General features: G+C 44.4%; 1 protein-coding gene across 1 annotated transcript in view; it reads right to left on the reverse strand.

Moving 5' to 3' along the window:
* The window catches only part of LOC135056861 (transient receptor potential cation channel subfamily V member 6-like), a 168,738-nt gene that overhangs the window by 84,436 nt on the left and 61,648 nt on the right, over window positions 1–22,654 (reverse strand). The window contains exons 3-6 of the mRNA XM_063962535.1: window positions 21,659–21,781; window positions 21,374–21,514; window positions 2,680–2,778; window positions 741–913 (exon numbers count right to left, since the gene is read on the reverse strand). Of these exons, the coding sequence (XP_063818605.1) occupies window positions 741–913; window positions 2,680–2,778; window positions 21,374–21,514; window positions 21,659–21,781 (536 nt within the window). The remainder of the gene's footprint in view (window positions 1–740; window positions 914–2,679; window positions 2,779–21,373; window positions 21,515–21,658; window positions 21,782–22,654) is intronic.

Consider the following 22,654-nt stretch of genomic DNA (forward strand, 5'->3'; position numbering starts at 1 on the left):
AAACCCTTCATAGAGGTCCCGTCGATAAGTTGCCCAAAGCAATTACTCAGCTTCCATCTTTTATTTTAAAGAATGTATTTGAGAGTGGAGAGATAGAAGCTGGTTGGTTGTTATTGGCAACTTCTACAATTGTCCACTTTAGAAGGTTTGATGTATCACCCCAAAGTATCTCAGAAAAGGGTGTGGCATAGGAGATCTACACCGTCTAGAAAGAGAGTCAAAGGGTCAATTTGCATTAGGTTGACTGGTACAAAAGGTCGACAAGGTCAAAAGGCTGATGTTATGATGGTCGACACAAACATACAGTAGTTGCTCATGTTTTTGTTTATTTGGGCCACATCTTGCATATTTCATCTCCTGTGACATGAGTAGAAACGTAGGTCCTTGAGGCTCACTTGGCTCGAGCACTTTGGGCAAGGTAACTCGCTTTGCTACAAACGGGTTACTATTCACAATCGTAGTCCACGTGAATTCACCAAGTGGTTTCTTCTACCAGTTATTCAAATGTATTTGTAATGTATGGGGCTGATTGAGATGAGGAGGCCGCTTCGATGTTCATTTAATTGTCCGATGGTATTTGATCTGTGCGTGTGCAGGAGCCGCACTGCACATTTGTAGATCTGGTCCTGCGATGCCGGGCGCAGTTCCCTTGAAATTCCCATCCCCATCTTTTATACTTCTTTTATACTATACTTCTTTTATACTATACTTTATACATCTTTTGTCCTTAATGAACTCACCACCACGTTGCCTTCAACAGCAGCCAGCTTTAATGGCGTGAGACCCTGCTTGTTAGGAATCTCGCTAAGAGCTTTTCCACGTAGGCCACAATCCCGAGAGAGCAGGAAATCAAACATCTGGCAGGAAATACTCTTATTGGGTTGAAGGACGAGGATATGTAGGACCGTGTTACCTGGTGACACCATGGATAGAAATAAACAGCCTTAGATGTTTATTGCATGCACATATTAAACAACTGTAACTGAAGTACTGTAGATTAAGGGGTCTATGTACTAAGACTTGGAGTGATATAAAGTGGATGGAGATAACAGGGGCGAAACTAGGATTTTTGTCACCCGGGGCAAGGCAGTAATTTGGCACCCCCCTCCCCCACACACACACACCTCCCCCCCCCCCCAAAAAAAAAAAAAAATCACGCAAAAAAAAAAAAAACCCTATCAGACTAAAATAATGATATTATCAAAAATTTTGAAAAAAGGGGATACTACTGGACAATATTACGCTATGTGCCTCAAATGCCCTATGCGTCACATGACCCGCCAGCATGTTCAATTACATGCTCCTCTGTGTGTCCCCATACATTGCGCTATATCATAACACTTCATCACTGCATTACATTCCCCTACCCACTGCACTACATCACTATACTACATTCCCTACACGCTGAACTACATCACTACACTACATGCCCCTATGCACTGCACTATATACCCTATATACTACACTACATCCCATTATATGCTACACCACATCAGTGCACTACATGCCCCTATATACTGCAATACATGACCACACTACATACCCTATATGGTACACTACATCACTGCACTACACCTCCCTATAAGCTACACCAAATCCCCCGATCTGGGAGGCAAAGTGGAGGTTGATACCGCTAACTGGGTGCACAGTGCGCTTCTATAGCTTGTACGGTGCACTGCATGCTAGTCGCAGCATTGCATGGCAAAGAAGAGAGTTTAAGACAGTAGCCAACATGGGAGAGATATCAGGTACTGGAGCTCACCCGCACAGCGTCGGAGCCAGTTACGGGCAGACAGGTGGGTCAGATACATTGCCCTGGGAGCTGTCTGCTGTCTAACTGGAGCAGCACAGCACTGCCGGTAACAAAACATAAAACAAAACTGCTCCTCTGTAACTCCATGACGCCCCCTCAAATCCTGCACCCGGGGCACATGCCCCCTTAGCCCCACCCTAGTTACGGCCCTGGAGATAAAGTACTAACCAGCCAGCTCCTAACTGTCATTTTTGAAACCCAGCCTATAACATGACAATCAGGAGCTGATTGGCTGGTACTTTAATTCTCTCCACTTTATCTCTCTCAAAGACTTAGGGGGTCATTCCGAGTTGATCGCATGTAGCAACTTTTTGCTGCTCGTGCGATCAACTAGATGCTGCCTATGGGGGAGTGTATATTAGCATAGCAAGGCTGCGATGGCTTGTGCAGCCCTGCTATGCTAAAAAAGTTTTGTGTAAAACAAGACTAGCCCTGCAGTTACTTACCCTGTGCGATGGATCCAGCGATGAAGGTCCTGGAATTGACGTCAGACATCCGCCCTCCAAACGCCTGTACACGCCTGCGTTCGCTGCTCCACTCCCAGAAAACGGTAATTTGACGCCCCAGAACGCCTTCCGCCTGTCACTCTTCTTGCGATCGTGACAGTGATCGCTTTCTTCGGTACCTTGACGTTACCCAGCGACGGCTGTCACCGGGCAACGACACGCGTGTGCATTGCGGGCCGGCGCACATGTTCAGAACCGACAAACAGCAGCGTGCGAACGGGTTGGAATGACCCCCTTAGTATACAGACCTCTAAATGCTAAACTGTTATTTGTAATAATCCTGAAGGAACCCCTGAGAACAACTTAGATATCTCACCTAATAGTCTCTGAAAGTAGTTCTCTAAGCCAAGATCTACTCACCCAAATTGTCCTGGTTCCACATATCTGCTCCATGATCTATAAGTATTTTAACAATCTCAGCATCCGCGACACATGTAGCAAAGGACAGGATGTGTTCTCCTGGAATTTGGAAAGAAGTCCCAGCCATGGCGATAGCATAAAACGATAGAATCATTTTATTAGCTGACAATGGGGGACACTTTTAAAAAGTGGCACACATTTAAGAAAAAAAGCGATAATATCCCATAGCAACCAATGCAGCTTCCCGTGTCATTTTGTGAACCGTACTTTAAAAATGATAGAATTTGACTGGTTACTATGGATCACAGCAATGTTTTTTCCTGAGCAACAAATTTGAGAAATGTATCCCCATTGCAGTGGTGGATTTCCCACCAGGCACATGCCTAGAGGCGCCACTTGCTGAGGGCGGCACAGCAGGATGAACCCCTTCCACACTGCTGCCCACCGCCTCTGAGCAGCTGACCCTTTTTTTTTTACCAGCAGAGGATAGGGAAAGTGGCTTGTGAGCAGGTGGGGGCGGAGCTGCATGGGACCGAGCAGGGCTGCTGTCAGAGAGAGAGGAGGAGCTGCTGCAGATTGCCTGCCAGCCAGAGAGTGACTATTCTGCTTGTGAGGTTAGCGTGTGTGTGTGTGCAGTGTGTGGGTGCAGTGTGAGCAGTAGGGGAACAATGCGCAGGGGGATGATGGGGCAGTAAATAGTGAAGCTAGCACTTTGAGCAGTAGGAGGCAGCAAGGGGTGGGGGATCAGTGAAGCAGTAGGGGGGCAATAAGTGTGTGTGTGTGGGGGGGGTTCAGCAGTGTGCTGTGTTTGGAGCGATGTGGGCAGTAGGGGGGCAGTGAGGGGTGGGGTAGCAACAGGGGAGTGTCTACTTATTGGCCAGGATGGCACTCACCCAGGGCAAGGAAGGGGTGCTTGTACTGTAATACTGTACCTGGTGAGTCACTGTTACTGTCAGTGCCGGTGTCTGGAGCTTCTGCACCGCACTAGTGATCAGACTCAAAATAAACTACAGCTCCCAGCAGCCCTACTGTTCTGCTACTACTAGATTTCTAAATAATGTAGCGCTCTGCGATATTTGTACATACAGTATATTGTTAACCTAATATCCAAGGTTAAAAATATATCTAAATTGCCTTAAAGTGTAGTCCTGATTAAGGTCCACGCTGAAACTTTAGGCAGGGTCTTCATGTGTAATAAGTCACTGTCCCAATAGATGCAATTCCTACATAGCAACCACGTGTCTATACATACATAAAAGTATGTCAGTGCGGATCTTAATCAGGACTACACTTTAAGGCAAGTTAGATATTTTTTCACCTTGGATATCAGGTTTTAAATATATTTACAAGTATCCCAGAGCGCTCCATTATTTAGAGAAATAGACACTGCTGATATCTTCATTTAAGTAAACTTGGGAGTGATAAGGATTACTTTGTGGGTATAATGTGTAAGGGGCACTACTACTGTGTGGTTATGATGTGTAAGGGACACTACTACTGTGTGGGTATAATATGTAAGGTACACTACTACTGTGGGCATAATGTGTAAGGGGCACTACTACTGTGTGGGCATTATATGTGAGGGACATTACTACTGTGGGCATAATGTGTAAGGGGCACAACTACTGCGTGGGCATTATATGTAAGGAACACAATTACTGAGCATAATGTGTAAGAGGCACTACTACTGTGTGGGCATAATATGTAAGGTGCACTACTACTGTGGGCATAATGTGTAAGGGACACTACTACTGTGTGGGCATTATATGTGAGGGACACTACTACTGTGGGCATAATGTGTAAGGGGCACAACTACTGCGTGGGCATTATATGTAAGGAACACAATTACTGGGCATAATGTGTAAGGGGCACTACTACTGTGTGGGCATAATATGTAAGGTGCACTACTACTGTGGGCATAATGTGTAAGGGGCACTAATACAGTGGGTATAATGTTTAAGGGGCACTACTACTTTGTGCCTAATATGTAAGGAGCACTACTGTGTGAGAAAACTCTGTCGCTGCGTATGCACTCCGTAGCATTCTCTGGGTATTTTTCACAAGAAATACCCTGAGTATGTGCTGCACATGCACCGCTGCCACCACCATCGGGTACCCCCTACCCCTTGCACTTACCCGGTGATCAGTGTCCCAGCGCACTCCTCCAGCTCTGGTCATCTGATCGCCAGCTTCTAGCGCTGTGACCCCATCATCTGATATCTTCTGTAAACTGAGATGCCAGTTTACAGCAGACATCAGATGACTGGGGTCACAGTGCAGGAAGTCGACAATCAGATGACCGGAGGCATGGAGGAGCGCACCGGGACACCGGTAGGTGCTGTAGGTAAAAAAAAAATTTAAATCACAGGCACTGACTCCCAACTCTATTCTGCCTGTCAGAGCGGAGAATAGAGCCAGGAACCGGAGGTGACTGTGGAAAGCGATGTCTGAAGATACTGTAGCGTTATTGCCTTCGGTATTTTTTCACATATATTAGTAAATTCGTCCAGATCGCATTTCTTATTACAAGTATGGGAAATGCAACCTGATTACTAAAAAAATTTGAATTAAAAGGCTTGGGGCAGTTTAATGCATTTCAGTGAAACTAAAATAACGTGAAAATGGTGTAAAACACCCTCTTCACATTATTTAAGTAAAAATAATATTAATAAATAAGCCCGTATGTGTGATTAATGACAGTGGAGCTGATGCAGAATCAGTGAAAAAAGGGCGTTAATTACTCACAAGAAATGCATTGGCAAAAAAAGTATATATACATTACAGGTTGAGTATCCCATATCCAAATATTCCGAAATACGGAATATTCCGAAATACGGACTTTTTTGAGTGAGAGTGTGATAAAGCTAGATATTTATCTTATATAAAACCCTTTGTGAGGTCTAAGAACACTGTACGCTATTCACTTATGGAGTACCGTAAGGGTACGCTCGTTGCGTAGCAATCGCTTAGCCGTGGTCGAGACGCTCAAGCGTCACGTTCGCTCACGGCCAAGAGATCACAGGCAGGCACGCTATTGGCTGTCGTCTAACGTAATGATTCGTTATAGCGTAGCGGACGCTCGGGACCACGAGGAGATCACCAGCGGCGCTGACGCTCACAATGTTAAACCTTTATATCTAAACCATAAACAGTATAATATGCAGTAAAACCTTAGTGTAGAAATAGGGTGTAGATGCAACCTAGTGTAACCTTATTAACTCAAATGCTGTTCGAGCGTCACCGACGCTCTGAGAATACTAAACACTATAAGAAATACACAGATACCTGGGCTTAGGGTCCAACGCCTAATAAATATATATTATGAATGATATACTTGCAAAAGAATTAACACAATACAAGTCATACACTACAATATAACATAGACTACCTAACCAGATAACTACACAGGAAATACAATACAATACAATTACGTTTTAAGGGAAAAATAAGAGAGAAAGAGGAGAAGAGAGAGAGAGAGAGAGATGGCCCACAATAACAGTAAGAACAATATGGTTGCGGAGAAACACTTACGCACAAGGGGAAACGAACGCATGCGCCTCTGGACATCCAGCTCCCGATTTTCAGCAATGATAACCGTTGAAGAGTGAGCGCTGGATGTGATCGGCTTGTCTATTTATGCCCCACACACAATACAATTCAATGGTCCCTACAATCTCATTGTTCATTGGACACAGGAATTCCTCCTCGCATTAAAACAAAAGGTCATAGGTTGATTCATACAGGTGGGCCGTGACTATTTCCAACAGCTCAGGTGGGAGGGAAACTGGGTTTCCCGCCGCATGGATAAGTAAGTGCAAATACAGTGAATGTTCATAAACTTCTTATGTCCATAACTATTCGCACGAGCGATTAATCCGCTTCAAACCAACACCGGAATATTGCTAATTAAATACTCTTCCGATGGGTACTAAACACCACTGTATTACTCCTGTCTGTCCCTTCATATCAAACAAAGAGGGATTTCTCTGTTCATGAACATTCTACATTAACCAAACTTTCAGAATCTATCAAAGGGACCATGATCTACAAAATACATTATATAGTGAAAATATGTAACGATTGAGTCGCACGCTACGATCACATAAACTCTGCCGTAAATACGCATACCGTGCGCCTGCGGGTGCCCGCGACTGTGAGTATGCGCACGTACGGGAGAGCGTACGCATGCGCAGCACGGACCTGTGTGAGGTGCAAATATGGTAGTGTGCATAGAGATATTCTTCTGACTTTGACAGTCCACCCTTTGGCAGTCAACAATAACTGCCACTTCCTAAAACATTTCAAAAGGAGAAAAATATATGTCAGGGGTTAATACATTTACATGGTTGGGTAGGGGAGGAGAGGAGAAGGTAGGAAAAAAGGGTATGACCTAGTGAGATAGCAGAAGCATGTGTGTATGAATCCGTGCTTGGGGGTCATGTATCATCGTGCCGTACGTGTTTTAAATCAAGCTTCGAGGTATTGCGAAGTATACATTTGAATTCCTTCTTATCCCGTGGTACGGGTCTGTGGATGGGCTGTCAAACTTTACCGAGCTCTTTTCGGCTTTGGTTGTAACAAAATGGGGGAGCACATTTTAGTTGATGATACATGAATGGGGGAGATATGTGATTGCTGATATCTGTGCCTGTATTCCCTATCGACTATGTGTGTCATTACCTGGGGGTTGTAGAAATGAAGAAAATACATAATTACGGTAAATGCGGTGGTATTCTATGTCAGGTAAATGTACATTCGTCGATTGAGGTCTTGTTTGGTGTCTGTTGGTTGCAGTCTTCTTTGTGCTTTTGCCCATAAGGTGCGAGCAAAAGCTGTCAATGTCCATAGATTTACAAAAGTGTTGGGCTAGCATAATTTTAAAATTTCTAGGGAAACTGGGGATCTATGGCAAAGTTCATCAAAAATCTGTGTATCAGGTTGTCAAAACTTCTTCTTTAATCCCTCTGTTGTCTGTATATCGGCTCATCAAATTCCTCGTCCAAGTGGGTCTTTTTACCTTGGAGGAAACGGAAAAACAGGTGAAAGAAACGGACCGTAGAAATCGCATTTTCATCACATCATTGTTTCTACATTTGGGTCATAAATCAAATCCATTGGAATTACAGTTTCCTCACTCCTTAAACTCATTACCCTAGTACGACGATTGCACTTCATTAAAGCCTGACCGCATCTAAATATCAAACCAATCGTTATGATAACACCTAAGATACATAGGAGAAACTTCCCAACATCCATTATGACTCCTTGAGCCCAGTCTCCTAAACCAGAGAACCAATTTCGCGGGTTCAACCATGACACCCAACCAGTCAGCTCATTACCTACAGCAGCAAGAGTGAGATTGTGTCTCCTGCGAAATTCCCACTTCAGTTGGAGAATATCATCCATCTTTTGGTCTATGACCTCGACCGGATCCTCGGTGCTATTCGTAATATATGTGCAACATTTCACGCCGTATTGTGTTGCCAGTGTGACACAATATCCGCCTGTCACTGCTGTGAGGTAATTAAGAACCATTCTATGCTGTACCAGTTCTGTTTTATAAGCTTGAAGTTCTCTTCCAGTATACCTAAACGTGTCATCATACATTTCAGTGATATTATCTAACAAATTTGCAAGCGCAGATATGTATTTATAATTCAACACTCCTCTGGTGGTGCGAGTGATGTCTAACGCGATTAGAAACTGAATCCCGGTGGATTCATGGATCATGTCAGAGGCCGGATGCTCTGTTCTTTCTATCAGGTGCCGTTTAACTACGTGCTCGTAATGGGTGTGAGTATAAGGAGTTTGGGCAACACGGTGTATGTCTTTCATTTTATCATGTGATACAGTCATTACTTCAGGCAGTACTTTTCCAATATAACACAATCCTTCAGAGTTTGGGGCAAGCCACTTATACGCCTTTCTCCCGCATATGAAATATGCATCATCGGGGAGAACATATGGGACGGAGTAAGACATAACCATATTACACACCTTCCATGTGAAATCTCCTAACCCTAATTCTTCCATCTGCTTAGTACACGTATCAGTTTGTACGATATGTGCACAGTATCCTGGTGATACCTCTCCAACTCTCGTAATCCTATCTCCTAAGGTATACCTATATCGGAAAGATTTTCCTCTACTGGCTATGTGGCGTATAAGCTCTGTATCTGTAGGCATTCTATCTGCTCTATGCGAAAAAGTCATGGTTTGATTACTCCATGACACTTCCCAATTTCCCGGCTTTCGGGGATTGGAGATGTTAAAACATAATAGGGACCTATCCACATGGTATTGGTGGAGCTTCAAACTAGGAGGGCTGGAGATATTAAACCTCCTGTCCACCGGTCTCCCACCACTTAACTCAAGTACCTCCCCTAACGTTAAAGGAAATGGTACTAGCCCTGATTTGCTATGACCTTGAGGTACTTGAGAGCATACCCAACAATCTGTTTTATTTAACACACTACCCACTAAGGAGTGATAGTCACTCAATGGATGCCGGTCCATATGGATATTAAAACTGGATTGGCATTTCTTTATGCACCCATCCTCAATGACATTGTTACAGAGCCGACAGATACAGTTTTCTTCAGCTAACAATCCTTCACAATTCCTTCTATGGTCAATGCTATCGGATCGTTTTCTGATACTCGCCTTTACTTGTTGGTTAAGTTGTTCTTGGAAAACTACGCCTCCATCTTTATCATCAGAACCCATTCCAGAACCTCTCTCGACCTCCATGGTACTCTCGCCGGAACAGACTGCTCTGGTCAACATCATGGTCAACAGGAAAATCCGGATCACAGTCTCTTGGGGCAAGTCCATCTTGTAGGAGGAAACGGAGAAGAATGAGAAGGGGGAAAAAATAATTTGAGGGAGAGGGGATGGGAAGTTGGAGAAAAACAATAAAAGGGAACAGGGGATCGACAACTGCTTTTGGTCTTGTGATTTTCAATGCTCAGGTGCCGCCTCAATCCTCCTGGAACAGACACTCCAGTGATACAACCTCTACCGTCTGTTCCTTATCACGGGACCTCTCTGGATCAGCAACCTTCTTACAGTGGGACGAATGAACCCAAGTCTCTCTCTCAGCAACCTTCAATGCTGTAGTGCTAGTCAATAAGACCTGGTATGGTCCTTCCCATCTGTCAATAAGGCAACCTGAGCGTAGAAAATTCCGTATCATTACATAATCCCCAGGTTCAATGTCATGACAATTACTATCTGGTAAATCAGGAATCACTAACTTCAGATTATCATTTTGATTCCTTAACTGTTTACTCATGTTAATCAAGTATTTTACAGTCACTTCATTGTTACACTTCAAATCATCCTGAGGGTTAATCATAACATGCGGTTGTCGACCAAACAAGATTTCAAAGGGAGACAGATTAAGAGGGGACCTGGGAGTGGTTCTGATGCTGTACAGTACAATGGGTAAAGCTTCTGGCCATGTCAATCCTGTCTCTGCCATCACTTTACTCAGTTTATTTTTAATAGTGCTGTTCACTCTTTCCACTTTCGCACTCGCCTGTGGACGGTATGGAGTGTGCAGCTTGCTATCAATTCCCATCAATTTACACATTCCTTGAAAGACATCACCTGTAAAATGGGTACCCCTATCACTTTCGATAATTCTAGGGATACCATATCTACATACAAATTCCTGCACAATTTTCTTAGCAGTAAACATAGCGGTATTTGTGGCCGCCGGAAATGCTTCGACCCAATTTGAGAAAACATCTATACAAACAAGTACATATTTCAAATTTCGACAAGGGGGTAATTGTATAAAGTCAATCTGTATTACCTGGAAAGGGCCGCCGGCAGGTGGGATATGAGATGGTTCTGTAGGTATTGCCTTTCCGATGTTCTTTCTCAAACAGGTAAGGCATGACATTGCTCTTTTACTCGCATGAGATGAAAATCCTGGGGCACACCAATATGCTCTTACCAACTTGCACATCCCTTCCTTGCCCAGATGAGTCAGCCCGTGAGCTGCCTCAGCTAAACATGGAAGGTATGCTCTGGGGGCCACTGGTTTACCGTGTCCATCCGTCCAGAGTCCTGAGGACTCCTGGCCATATCCTTTTGCCTTCCAGACTGCCTTTTCCTGTGTGGAACACAAATTTTGCATCTCACACAACTTCTGTGTGTTGATGGTATTAAATACCATCAGTTGTGTGGTGTCTGTCTGTCTGGGGGTACCAGCTGCTAACTTAGCAGCTTCGTCTGCTCGGCTGTTACCAAGTGATACTGGGTCTTGGCTATATGTGTGTGCTTTACATTTGATAACAGCCACTCTGTCGGGTTCCTGTATCGCTGTTAGAAGCCTTTTTATGTGAGCTGCATGCGCTACCGGTGTACCAGCTGCCGTCATGAAATTTCTGAGGCGCCATAGGGCTCCGAAATCATGGACTACCCCGAATGCGTATCTAGAGTCGGTGTAGATTTTGGCTGATTTGCCCTTAGCCAATTCGCATGCTCTGGTTAGGGCGACCAGTTCAGCAACCTGGGCTGAGTGAGGTGGGCCTAGCGGTTCCGCTTCTATGGTGCCTTGGTCATCTACGACTGCGTATCCAGTACACAAGTCTCCCGAGTCTGACTGTCTATGACAACTACCGTCCGTGTAGAACGTAAGTTCTACATCTTCCAGTGGGTTGTCACTGATGTCAGGCCTTGCGGTAAAATTTTGGGCCAAATATTCCATACAATCATGTGTGTCTTCCTTTGTATTAAATCCTCCTTCCCCACCACTCTCATCCTCCACCCTTTGTGCCTGTCCAGGCACACCTGGGAGATATGTTGCAGGATTTAATGCACTGCATCTCCTTATGGTGATGTTTACGGGGGCCATTAGTGCCAATTCCCATCTTGTAAACCGCGCTGATGAGACGTGCCTGGTTTGGGCAGAATTCAGCAAGGCTGACACTGCATGTGGTGTATGAATTGTGAGGTTGTGACCTAGCACGACATCTTCGCTTTTCGTTACTAGCAATGCTATCGCAGCAACGCTTCGCAAGCATGTGGGGAGGGATCGCGCTACCGTGTCTAGCTGAGCGCTGTAATATGCTACTGGCCTGCTGGCATCACCGTGCTTTTGGGTTAGTACGCCTGCCGCGCAACCAGCACTTTCTGTTCCGTACAGCTCAAAGGGTTTCCCATAGTCTGGCATACCTAATGCTGGTGCCTGCGTTAGGCACTGTTTAAGTCTCTCAAATGCTGTCTCAGACTCATCTGTATGCGAAATCCGATCAGGTTTGTTTGAGGAGACCATCTCCTGCAAGGGTAACGCTAGAATGGAAAACCCTGGGATCCAGTTACGGCAATACCCACACATTCCTAAAAACGTTCTGATCTGTTGCTGGGTTTGTGGCAGAGTCATGTCTCTAATTGCTTGAATTCTATCAGCGGTCAGGTGTCTCAGTCCTTGTGTTAGACAGTGTCCCAAATATTTTACCTTAGTTTGGGATAATTGTAACTTGTCTTTGGAAACCTTGTGTCCTGTGTCTGAAAGATGAAACAGGAGCTGTTTCGTATCCTTCAGGGATGCTTCCAATGAATCAGAACACAGTAGTAGATCATCCACGTACTGTATTAATACTGATCCACTCACTGGTTGGAAAGACTGTAAACAATCATGCAAAGCCTGGGAAAATATACTTGGACTATCTATGAATCCTTGTGGTAATCGAGTCCATGTGTATTGGACTCCTCTGTATGTAAATGCAAACAAATATTGGCTTTCAGGGTGCAGAGGTACCGAAAAGAAAGCGGAGCAGAGGTCAATAACAGTGAAAATTTTTCGCAGTGGGAGGGATTTGCATTAGGATGACAGCTGGATTTGGCACTACGGGGAACTGACTCTCAACTATTTTGTTAATCCCCCTTAGATCCTGCACTAGCCGGTAACCCCTCCCCCCACTCTTTTTCACAGGGAAGATGGGACTATTGGCAGTGCTGGACGTTCTTACCAGAATGCCCTGTTGTAGCAAGCGCTCTATTACTGGGTAAACTCCTAACTCCACCTCTGGCTTCAGAGGGTACTGTGGGATTTTTGGAGCTATCCTACCATCTTTTACTTGTACAACTACCGGAGCTACGTTTGCCATTAATCCAGTGTCCTGTCCATCTTTAGTCCAAAGTGACTCTGGTATCTGAGATGTCATTTCTTCTACTTGGGAGGGAGTCCTATTTGTCATAATGGTATGTGACATTAATTTTGATGGGGAGTCTAACATGTCTCGCACTTCCTGAGCGTGATTCTCAGGTATGTCCAAGAATACACCTTCAGGAGTACAATAAATGACGCACCCCATTTTACACAGTAAGTCTCTTCCCAGGAGATTAGTCGGTGCCGATGCAGCCAGCAGAAAGGAATGCTTGGTATGTAACGGCCCTACTGTAATCTCGGCTGGTTTGCTAACAGGGTAGTGCTGGACTACCCCTGTTACTCCTATGGCTGGAATTGTCTTGCCAGTGGTTCTCATGCCCACTGTCGAATTTATCACTGATTTGGCCGCCCCCGTATCTACAAGAAAGTTTAATGATTTACCAGCTACATTAATTGCAACTTCGGGTTCACTTCCAAGGCTTGCAATCAATTTTACTGGCTGCAGATTACAGGTATGGCCACACCCCTATTGGGTATGGTGACCTCCCTGAATCCCGCTGGCAGCAACTACTTGTGATGGAGTTAATTGGGAGCTACCAGAGGCTTGCCAGTCTCTGTTTGGGGGATATCTTTTTGTTTCCCCTGCATGTGGCTCATAACTCCGTTTCTGCGGACCCTGATCCCAATGTCGTGTGTCGTGTCGTTGTCTAGGGGGTTGATAAGATTTTTGTATATTTCTCGATCTACAGTCTCGTGCAAAGTGTCCCTGTTTGTGACAAGAATAACATGTTACCACATTTGACTTACCCACAGGGTTTGGTGATATTAACACAGGCTGTTTTGTGGTCAAGGCCTGTATACTTACTGCCATTAACTTATCACCTTGTTGTTCCCTGTGTCTGGTGATATTCCGGTCGTGATCAATAGCAGCCTCTCTCAAAGTAGCCACAGACAGACCTCACCAACATGGTTGTGTGGTCTGTACCCTAGTCTTTAATGACTCTTTTAAACCATCCATCAGTACCGATACTGCTACTTCTCGATGGTTTATGTTTGTTTTAATGTCCTCTATGCCTGTGTATTTTGCCATCTCTAATAATGCTCTGTGAAAATACTCTGTAGCTGTTTCTGACTCCTTTTGTTTAATGGAGAATATCTTGTTCCATTTAACTACCGCTGGGAAATACTCTTTTAACTGTAAGCTTATTCTTTTTACATTGTCTTTGTTGTACACTTCTGTAAGAGGTACATCCTGATCTAATCCACAGTCAGCTAAAAATTGAGTTGCGTCAACATTGGAGGGTAAACATGCTCTCAGCAATATCTGCCAGTCTTTGTTGTTGGGCTCTACCGTGTTACCTAGGTCTCTGATGTATTTTTGGCTGGCAACTAAGTCTTTTCTAGGGTCAGGGAATTCAGACACTATGGTCCTTAATTCCATTCGGGAAAATGGGCTATACATGGCAATGTTCCTAACAGGAGTGACTCCTGAAGTGTCTGTTTTCCCATTTGGAACTACTATTACCTTAACAGGATTAACTCTAACAACCTCATTCTGTGTAGATTCTACAGGCTGTGGTGAAATAGTTTCAGCATAGTGTATGGTGCCGTACTTACCCGTTGATACGACCTCACCTATCCCTCCGCTAGGGGCCTTTGTTACTAATCTCGGGGGTGGAGCTGTGCCTACTGTGGTCTCTGCTATGGTGGCTGCTAGAGAGAGCGCTGAAATTGTTGCCGATTCGTCCTCTTGATCACACTCCTGAGGAAAGTTCAAAACAGGGTACAACTTGCACGGGTTAATACTTGCATTGGTTAATTGGTTAACATTATCATTAACATTTACACAGTTGCTAAGTGTTTGTTTGTTACACCTTAGTGCGTCATTCTCCGCAACCAATTTCTCTCCTGATATGTATGGTGGCGGTGGGGCCGTGGCTATCAGTTTCCTGATCGAGCCAGATCCCGCCGCCTGAGCCAATCCTCTCTGTATGTCACCCTCATGTTGCCACAACTGCAAATAATCATAATGCTTGATTCGTCTCTTTGCTGATTTAATGAGACATATCCTTCTCCTTAAATTCGTTAACACTTCTGAGCTGAAGCTACCTACTCTTGGGAATTTCTCCCCGTCATGTACTGTCATTCTCTCCCATTCATCACATAAAGCTTCTGTGTGACTTCCGTACTTTTCACACATTACGTACCTTGCCGACCCGACTGGTCGGTTTATGGAATCAACCCGAACCGAGGTTGATCGCCCCCTTCCTGAACAACTGGCCCCCATAATTTGCAGGTGTTACGGACCCTTACAAAAAACCAAGATATTCACGATAGGTTGACGGTAAGGTTTACCGAGCACCTTACTCACTCTGCCCACGCCGACCAATACGACCTGATCACACCGATATGGTGCTGGCGTACTCGACCCAGGGCACCTATTTAACCTTTGTTTACTGGAACATGCGAGGGATATCCGCAGAACACTTACTCTTTCCAGTAAAGGTGAGGTTGTTGGATAATTCCTGAGTGACCAGCGAACTTCCCTTTGTAAAAATAAAAAATTACACAAATCACGTCAGAATGTACAAATAGCGTTTATGACCTTCGTACACAAATAGTACCGGTCAGGTTAACTAATGCACACAATTACGTGCGGTACAATCGTTCAGCACATAAGCAACTAATCTTATGTACGGAGCGACCAGCGGAATCGAAAATTGCGGCTGCGAATTCCTTCAGCAAGAGCTTGTATGGCCTATATGGGTGTTGCACCAACCCTTTTAGGTGTTGTGCCTGTGGACTGTATAGCGGACTTCCTTGTCTGCTGTACCTGAACCTGCTGGTCTGCTATGACCTCCTGGTCTGTTACAGTATGACCTCCTGGTCTGCTATACTCTAATGCTCAATTTTTTTTATGTTTAACCAAGGATGCCTCCCTAGCCACCGTGCATGTCACTTACACGTATGTACCTCACGAGAACTCGATGATTTCTTTTGGTTCAACCTCAAAATTGTATAAATGTATGTAAAAACACTCACTCACCACATGTACACTTTTGTTTCTATTTCTATTTCTGCGCAGAAATTTCTCTTTAGACCAGATGTGTTACAAATTAGGAGAAGGATCTGTTAATTTACATTTCGAATTTAAAATAGATTTGCGCTACTTATCGCCTGTTGCGTTATTTATCGCTTGTTGCGTTACTTATCGCTTGTTGCGTTACTTAAAAATCAACACTATCGTGTGACTTGAGTTACGTGGGCGTACCCAGACGCTCCGTTGCGTAATTTACGCTGCGTGCGTCGGCCTTTGCGTACGCGAGTCTCTCCCTTTGTTAGAGACACGTGTACACCAGTCTTTGTCTACCGTAACACAACTAACACGTTTTATCAATGTAGATGATCCTCGATCATCTACCGCACACCACACCAATCTCTCCTTTTACCTTTAGGTAGAGCTGTGTGTATTTCTATACCTTAACTGTATTACCTTTACTCTTTAACTATGAAATAGCGGCAAATCTCTCTTAGTACGTTTATCAATTATGCAATGGCAAACAGGAGAGTGATATATGAAAATACACGAATGAAAAGAAATGCAGATATGCGTGCGTGTGTACGCAAGACAGAAATAAACAGTTTTAAAAGGACACTATCGTTTTGTTCTTACCTCCGGTCCCGGAATCCTTCAGCACCCTTTACTAAGCGAAGCAGACGCTTATCCAAACAGCACTACGAGGAATATGACCTCCCGCCCTTTGCTGCTGGATAATGTCTGCTGAAATTACCTAGTGCAGATATGTGAAGGACGGGCGAGCCGCCAATTGATAAAGCTAGATATTTATCTTATATAAAACCCTTTGTGAGGTCTAAGAACACTGTACGCTATTCACGTATGGAGTACCGTAAGGGTACGCTCGTTGCGTAGCAATCGCTTAGCCGTGGTCGAGACGCTCAAGCGTCACGTTCGCTCACGGCCAAGAGATCACAGGCAGGCACGCTATTGGCTGTCGTCTAACGTAATGATTCGCTATAGCGTAGCGGACGCTCGGGACCACGAGGAGATCACCAGCGGCGCTGACGCTCACAATGTTAAACCTTTATATCTAAACCATAAACAGTATAATATGCAGTAAAACCTTAGTGTAGAAATAGGGTGTAGATGCAACCTAGTGTAACCTTATTAACTCAAATGCTGTTCGAGCATCACAGACGCTCTGAGAATACTAAACACTATAAGAAATACACAGATACCTGGGCTTAGGGTCCAACGCCTAATAAATATATATTATGAATGATATACTTGCAAAAGAATTAACACAATACAAGTCATACACTACAATATAACATAGACTACCTAACCAGATAACTACACAGGAAATACAATACAATACAATTATGTTTTAAGGGAAAAATAAGAGAGAAAGAGGAGAAGAGAGAGAGAGATGGCCCACAATAACAGTAAGAACAATATGGTTGCGGAGAAACACTTACGCACAAGGGGAAACGAACGCATGCGCCTCTGGACATCCAGCTCCCGATTTTCAGCAATGATAACCGTTGAAGAGTGAGCGCTGGATGTGATCGGCTTGTCTATTTATGCCCCACACACAATACAATTCAATGGTCCCTACAATCTCATTGTTCATTGGACACAGGAATTCCTCCTCGCATTAAAACAAAAGGTCATAGGTTGATTCATACAGGTGGGCCGTGACTATTTCCAACAGCTCAGGTGGGAGGGAAACTGGGTTTCCCGCCGCATGGATAAGTAAGTGCAAATACAGTGAATGTTCATAAACTTCTTATGTCCATAACTATTCGCACGAGCGATTAATCCGCTTCAAACCAACACCGGAATATTGCTAATTAAATACTCTTCCGATGGGTACTAAACACCACTGTATTACTCCTGTCTGTCCCTTCGTATCAAACAAAGAGGGATTTCTCTGTTCATGAACATTCTACATTAACCAAACTTTCAGAATCTATCAAAGGGACCATGATCTACAAAATACATTATATAGTGAAAATATGTAACGATTGAGTCGCACGCTACGATCACATAAACTCTACCGTAAATACGCATACCGTGCGCCTGCGGGTGCCCGCGACTGTGAGTATGCGCACGTACGGGAGAGCGTACGCATGCGCAGCACGGACCTGTGTGAGGTGCAAATATGGTAGTGTGCATAGAGATATTTTTCTGACTTTGACAAGTGAGATAGTGAAACCTTTGTTTTTGATGACTCTATGGCCCTCATTCCGAGTTGATCGCTCGCAAGGCGAATTTAGCAGAGTTGCTCACGCTAAGCTTACGCCTACTGGGAGTGTATCTTAGCTTCTTAAAATTGCGACCGATGTATTCGCAATATTGCGATTACAAACTACTTAGCAGTTTCAGAGTAGCTTCAGACTTACTCGGCATCTGCGATCAGTTCAGTGCTTGTCGTTCCTGGTTTGACGTCATAAACACACCCAGCGTTCGCCCAGACACTCCCCCGTTTCTCCGGCCACTCCTGCGTTTTTTCCGGAAACGGTAGCGTTTTTATCCACACGCCCCTAAAACGCTGTGTTTCCGCCCAGTAACACCCATTTCCTGTCAATCACACTACGATCGCCGGAGCGAAGAAAAAGCCGTGAGTAAAAATACTATCTTCATTGTAAAATTACTTGGCGCAGTCGCAGTGCGAATATTGCGCATGCGTACTAAGCGGAATTTCACTGCGATGCGATGAAAATTACCGAGCGAACGACTCGGAATGAGGGCCTATGTACACAAACTTTGTTTAATACACAAAGTTATTAAAAATATTGTATTAAATGACCTTCAGGCTGTGTGTATAAGGGCCCTCATTCCGAGTTGTTCGCTCGCAAGCTGCTTTTAGCAGCTTTGCACTCGCTAAGCCACCACCTACTGGGAGTGAATCTTAGCTTAGCAAAATTGTGAACGAAAGATTAGCAAAATTGCGAATAGACACTTCTTAGCAGTTTCTGAGTAGCTCCACACTTACTCAGCAACTGCGATCAGTTCAGTGCTTGTCGTTCCTGGTTTGACGTCACAAACACACCCAGCGTTCGCCCAGACACTCCTCCGTTTCTTCAGCCACTCCCGCGTTTTTCCCAGAAATGGTAGCGTTTTTTCACACACTCCCATAAAACGGCCTGTTTCCGCCCAGAAACACCCACTTCCTGTCAATCACATTACGATCACCAGAACGAAGAAAAAACCTTGTAATGCCGTGAGTAAAATACCTAACTGCATAGCAATTTACTTGGCGCAGTCGCACTGCGGACATTGCGCATGCGCATTAGCGACTAATCGCTCCGTTGCGAGAAAAAAATACAGAGCGAACAACTCGGAATGACCCCCAAGGTGTATATGAAACATAAATGAAATGTGTGAATGTAGACACACTTTGTTTAATGTACAAAGTTATAAAAAACATTGGCTAAAATGACCTTCAGGCTGTGTGTATAAGGTGTATATGAAACATAAATACATTCTGTGCTTAGATTTAGGTCCCATCACCATGATATATCATTATGTATGCAATTATTCCAAAATACAGAAAAATCCGATATCCAAAATACCTCTGGTCCCAAGCATTTTGGATAAGGGATACTCAACCTGTATATACACTGCTCAAAAAAATAAAGGGAACACTAAAATAACACATCCTAGATCTGAATGAATAAAATATTCTTATTAAATACTTGGTTCTTACATAGTTGAATGTGCTGACAACAAAATCACACAAAAATTATCAATGGAAATCAAATTTATTAAACCATGGAGGTCGGGATTTGGAGTCACCCTCAAAATTAAAAAGTGGAAAAACACACTACATGCTGATCCAACTTTGATGTAATGTCCTTAAAACAAGTCAAAATGAGGCTCAGTAGTGTGTGTGGTCTCCACGTGCCTGTATGACCTCCCAACAACCCACACAAGTGGCTCAGGTAGTGCAGCTCATCCAGGATGGCACATCAATGCGAGCTGTGGCAAGAAGGTTTGCTGTGTCTGTCAGCGTAGTGTCCAGAGCATAGAGGAGACAGGCCAGTACATCAGGAGACGTGGAGGAGGCCGTAGAAGGGCAACAACACAGCAGCAGGACCGCTACCTCCACCTTTGTGCAAGGAGGAACAGGAGGAGCACTGCCAGAGCCCTGCAAAATGACCTCCAGCAAGCCACAAATGTGCATGTGTCTACTCAAACGATCAGAAACAGACTCCATGAGTGTGGTATGAGGGCCCGACGTCCACAGGTGGGGGTTGTGCTTACAGCCCAACACTGTGCAGGACATTTGGCATTTGCCAGAGAACACCAAGATTGGCAAATTCGCCACTGGTTCCCTGTGCTCTTCACAGATGAAAGCAGGTTCTCACTGAGCACATGTGACAGATGTGACAGAGTCTGGAGACGCCAAGGAGAACGTTCTGCTGCCTGCAACATCCTCCAGCATGACCGGTTTGGCAGTGGGTCAGTAATGGTGTGGGGTGGCATTTCTTTGGGGGGCCGCACAGCCCTCCATGTGCTCGCCAGAGGTAGCCTGACTGCCATTAGGTACTGAGAAGAGATCCTCAGACCCCTTGTGAGACCATATGCTGGTGCGGTTGGCCCTGGGTTCCTCCTAATGCAAGACAATGCTAGACCTCATGTGGCTGGAGTGTGTCAGCAGTTCCTGCAAGATGAAGGCATTGATGATATGGACCGATCCGCCCGTTCCCCAGACCTGAATCCAATTGAGCACATCGGGGACATCATGTCTCGCTCCATCCACTAACGCTACGTTGCACCACAGACTGTCCAGGAGTTGGCGGATGCTTTAGTCCAGGTCTGGGAGGAGATCCCTCAGGAGACCATCCACCACCTCATCAGGAGCATGCCCAGGCATTGTAGGGAGGTCCTTCAGGCACGTGGAGGCCACACACACTACTGAGCCTCATTTTGACTTGTTTTAAGGACATTACATCAAAGTTGGATCAGCCTGTAATGTGTTTTTCCACTTTAATTTTGAGGGTGACTCCAAATCCAGACCTCCATGGGTTAATAAATTTGATTTCCATTGAAAATTTTTGAGTGATTTTGTTGTCAGCACATTCAACTATGTAAAGAACAAAGTATTTAATAAGAATATTTAATTCATTCAGATCTAGGATGTGTTATTTTAGTGTTCCTTTTATTTTTTTGAGCAGTGTATATCTACACATTTGCGGAGCTGTACACATTTCATGATGCATACGCAAGTCCGGATTAAGTGCCATATGGGCCCAGGGCCGGAAATGAGCAAGGGCCTATTGAAAGGGCAGGCAACCTGTGGCACTCCTGCTGCTGCAGAACTACATATTCCAGCATGCCCTGCCGCAGTTTTTAGCATGCCCTAAATGCAAAACTGTGACAAGGCATGTTGGGATGTGTAGTTTCACAGCAGCTGGAGTGCTGCATAAGGCAAAGGTGAATAGAGTTCAACCTTCCCAAGACTCAAGCTGTGTTGACCCAGTAGTCCGCTCATGAAAATAACAAGTACAGTAATAAAATAGTCCCAGCCAACTTTGAGAACTCACCAAAGTAGAAGAGGTTCTTAGGACTTAAGGCAAAGAAACTTCCAGTGGCTCTGGGTGAGGAGACATCAGCCCCTCTCCGTATCAGGGCCAGCACCAGGTCTACTTTCTGGTTGACCGCAGCTATGTGTAATGCCGTCTGACCTGGACAGGGTGAGGCGGATGTTACATACAGGAAAGATTGCTTTATACAAGTTATATATACTGGAGGAGATCCGTAGCGTAACAGTGTAAAATAAAGACAGACGTTAGAGATCAGCACTATAAGCCAGTCTGGGCCATTTTTACCTCGATAGAGGTCAGAGGTCATGGCCTGGTTTATTAGCTGGGGAGCTTCATCCAGCAGGACCTCCATGGCCTCCAAATTTCCATACTGGACGGACACGTGCAGGGCGGTCTCCCCAACGGCTCCTATAAATAGAATAATAGAGATATAAAAACATGGTTATGTATTAGGGTTTCTGCTTATTTCCTAGCAACGGTGTAAGCAGCATTGATGCGCTATAACCCATAACAATGTATCTGAGGAGCTTTATAAGCTGATACCTGATTAGTTGCTATGGATACAAATCATAGCTAAAACAGAGGCTGGCTGGGGCACTGCCTACCAGCATATAATTATAAATAAAAATGTCACTTATATTATGTATTAAACATATAAACGGAGAATAAATACTCAGTAGAATATACACATACAAAAAAACGTATGCACAGAAATAGGTGATAGGTAATATCTCCAGGTGGTCTAACTATCACCATGGGAATAAGCACGCCAAAATCCTCAATATCACAGTGCCTATTACCGTAATGTGGGGCCCATGGCCAAGAACAATACAATTTCGTGTCAATCAAATATAGATCTGTAACAATGTTTATACTTTCAGAGAATGTATGGATCAAACATATAGTAAATATTTGATTGAAACCGGCTCCCAAACCTTGGAAAAGTATAGATCCATAGGCAAACGCAGGGGGATTTCCAGTTGCCCAGAAACCCCCCTCCTCTTGGCAAGTGGCTCAAATTAGGACAATAGCAATGGTATATAATACGAATACTAGAGCTGCTGCCACATCATGCAGTGTAAGGGACAGAGCAGAGCTGCTGCACATGCCCAGTTTGTGTGTGTGGTTCTCAGTCCTCAATCAGTGCAATGGACCGGAAAGTAGCTACCAGGAAGAAGAGACAGGAGCCTTACCCTGAGGTGGGAGGACATGTGCTTAGAAAGTGCAGTACTGGTTCTATTATGTTTGTGTATTTATTACAGTATGTTTAACCTTTTCCTG

The sequence above is a fragment of the Pseudophryne corroboree genome, chromosome 3, assembly GCF_028390025.1.
Source record: "Pseudophryne corroboree isolate aPseCor3 chromosome 3, aPseCor3.hap2, whole genome shotgun sequence".
In the NCBI taxonomy this organism is placed as follows: domain Eukaryota; kingdom Metazoa; phylum Chordata; class Amphibia; order Anura; family Myobatrachidae; genus Pseudophryne; species Pseudophryne corroboree.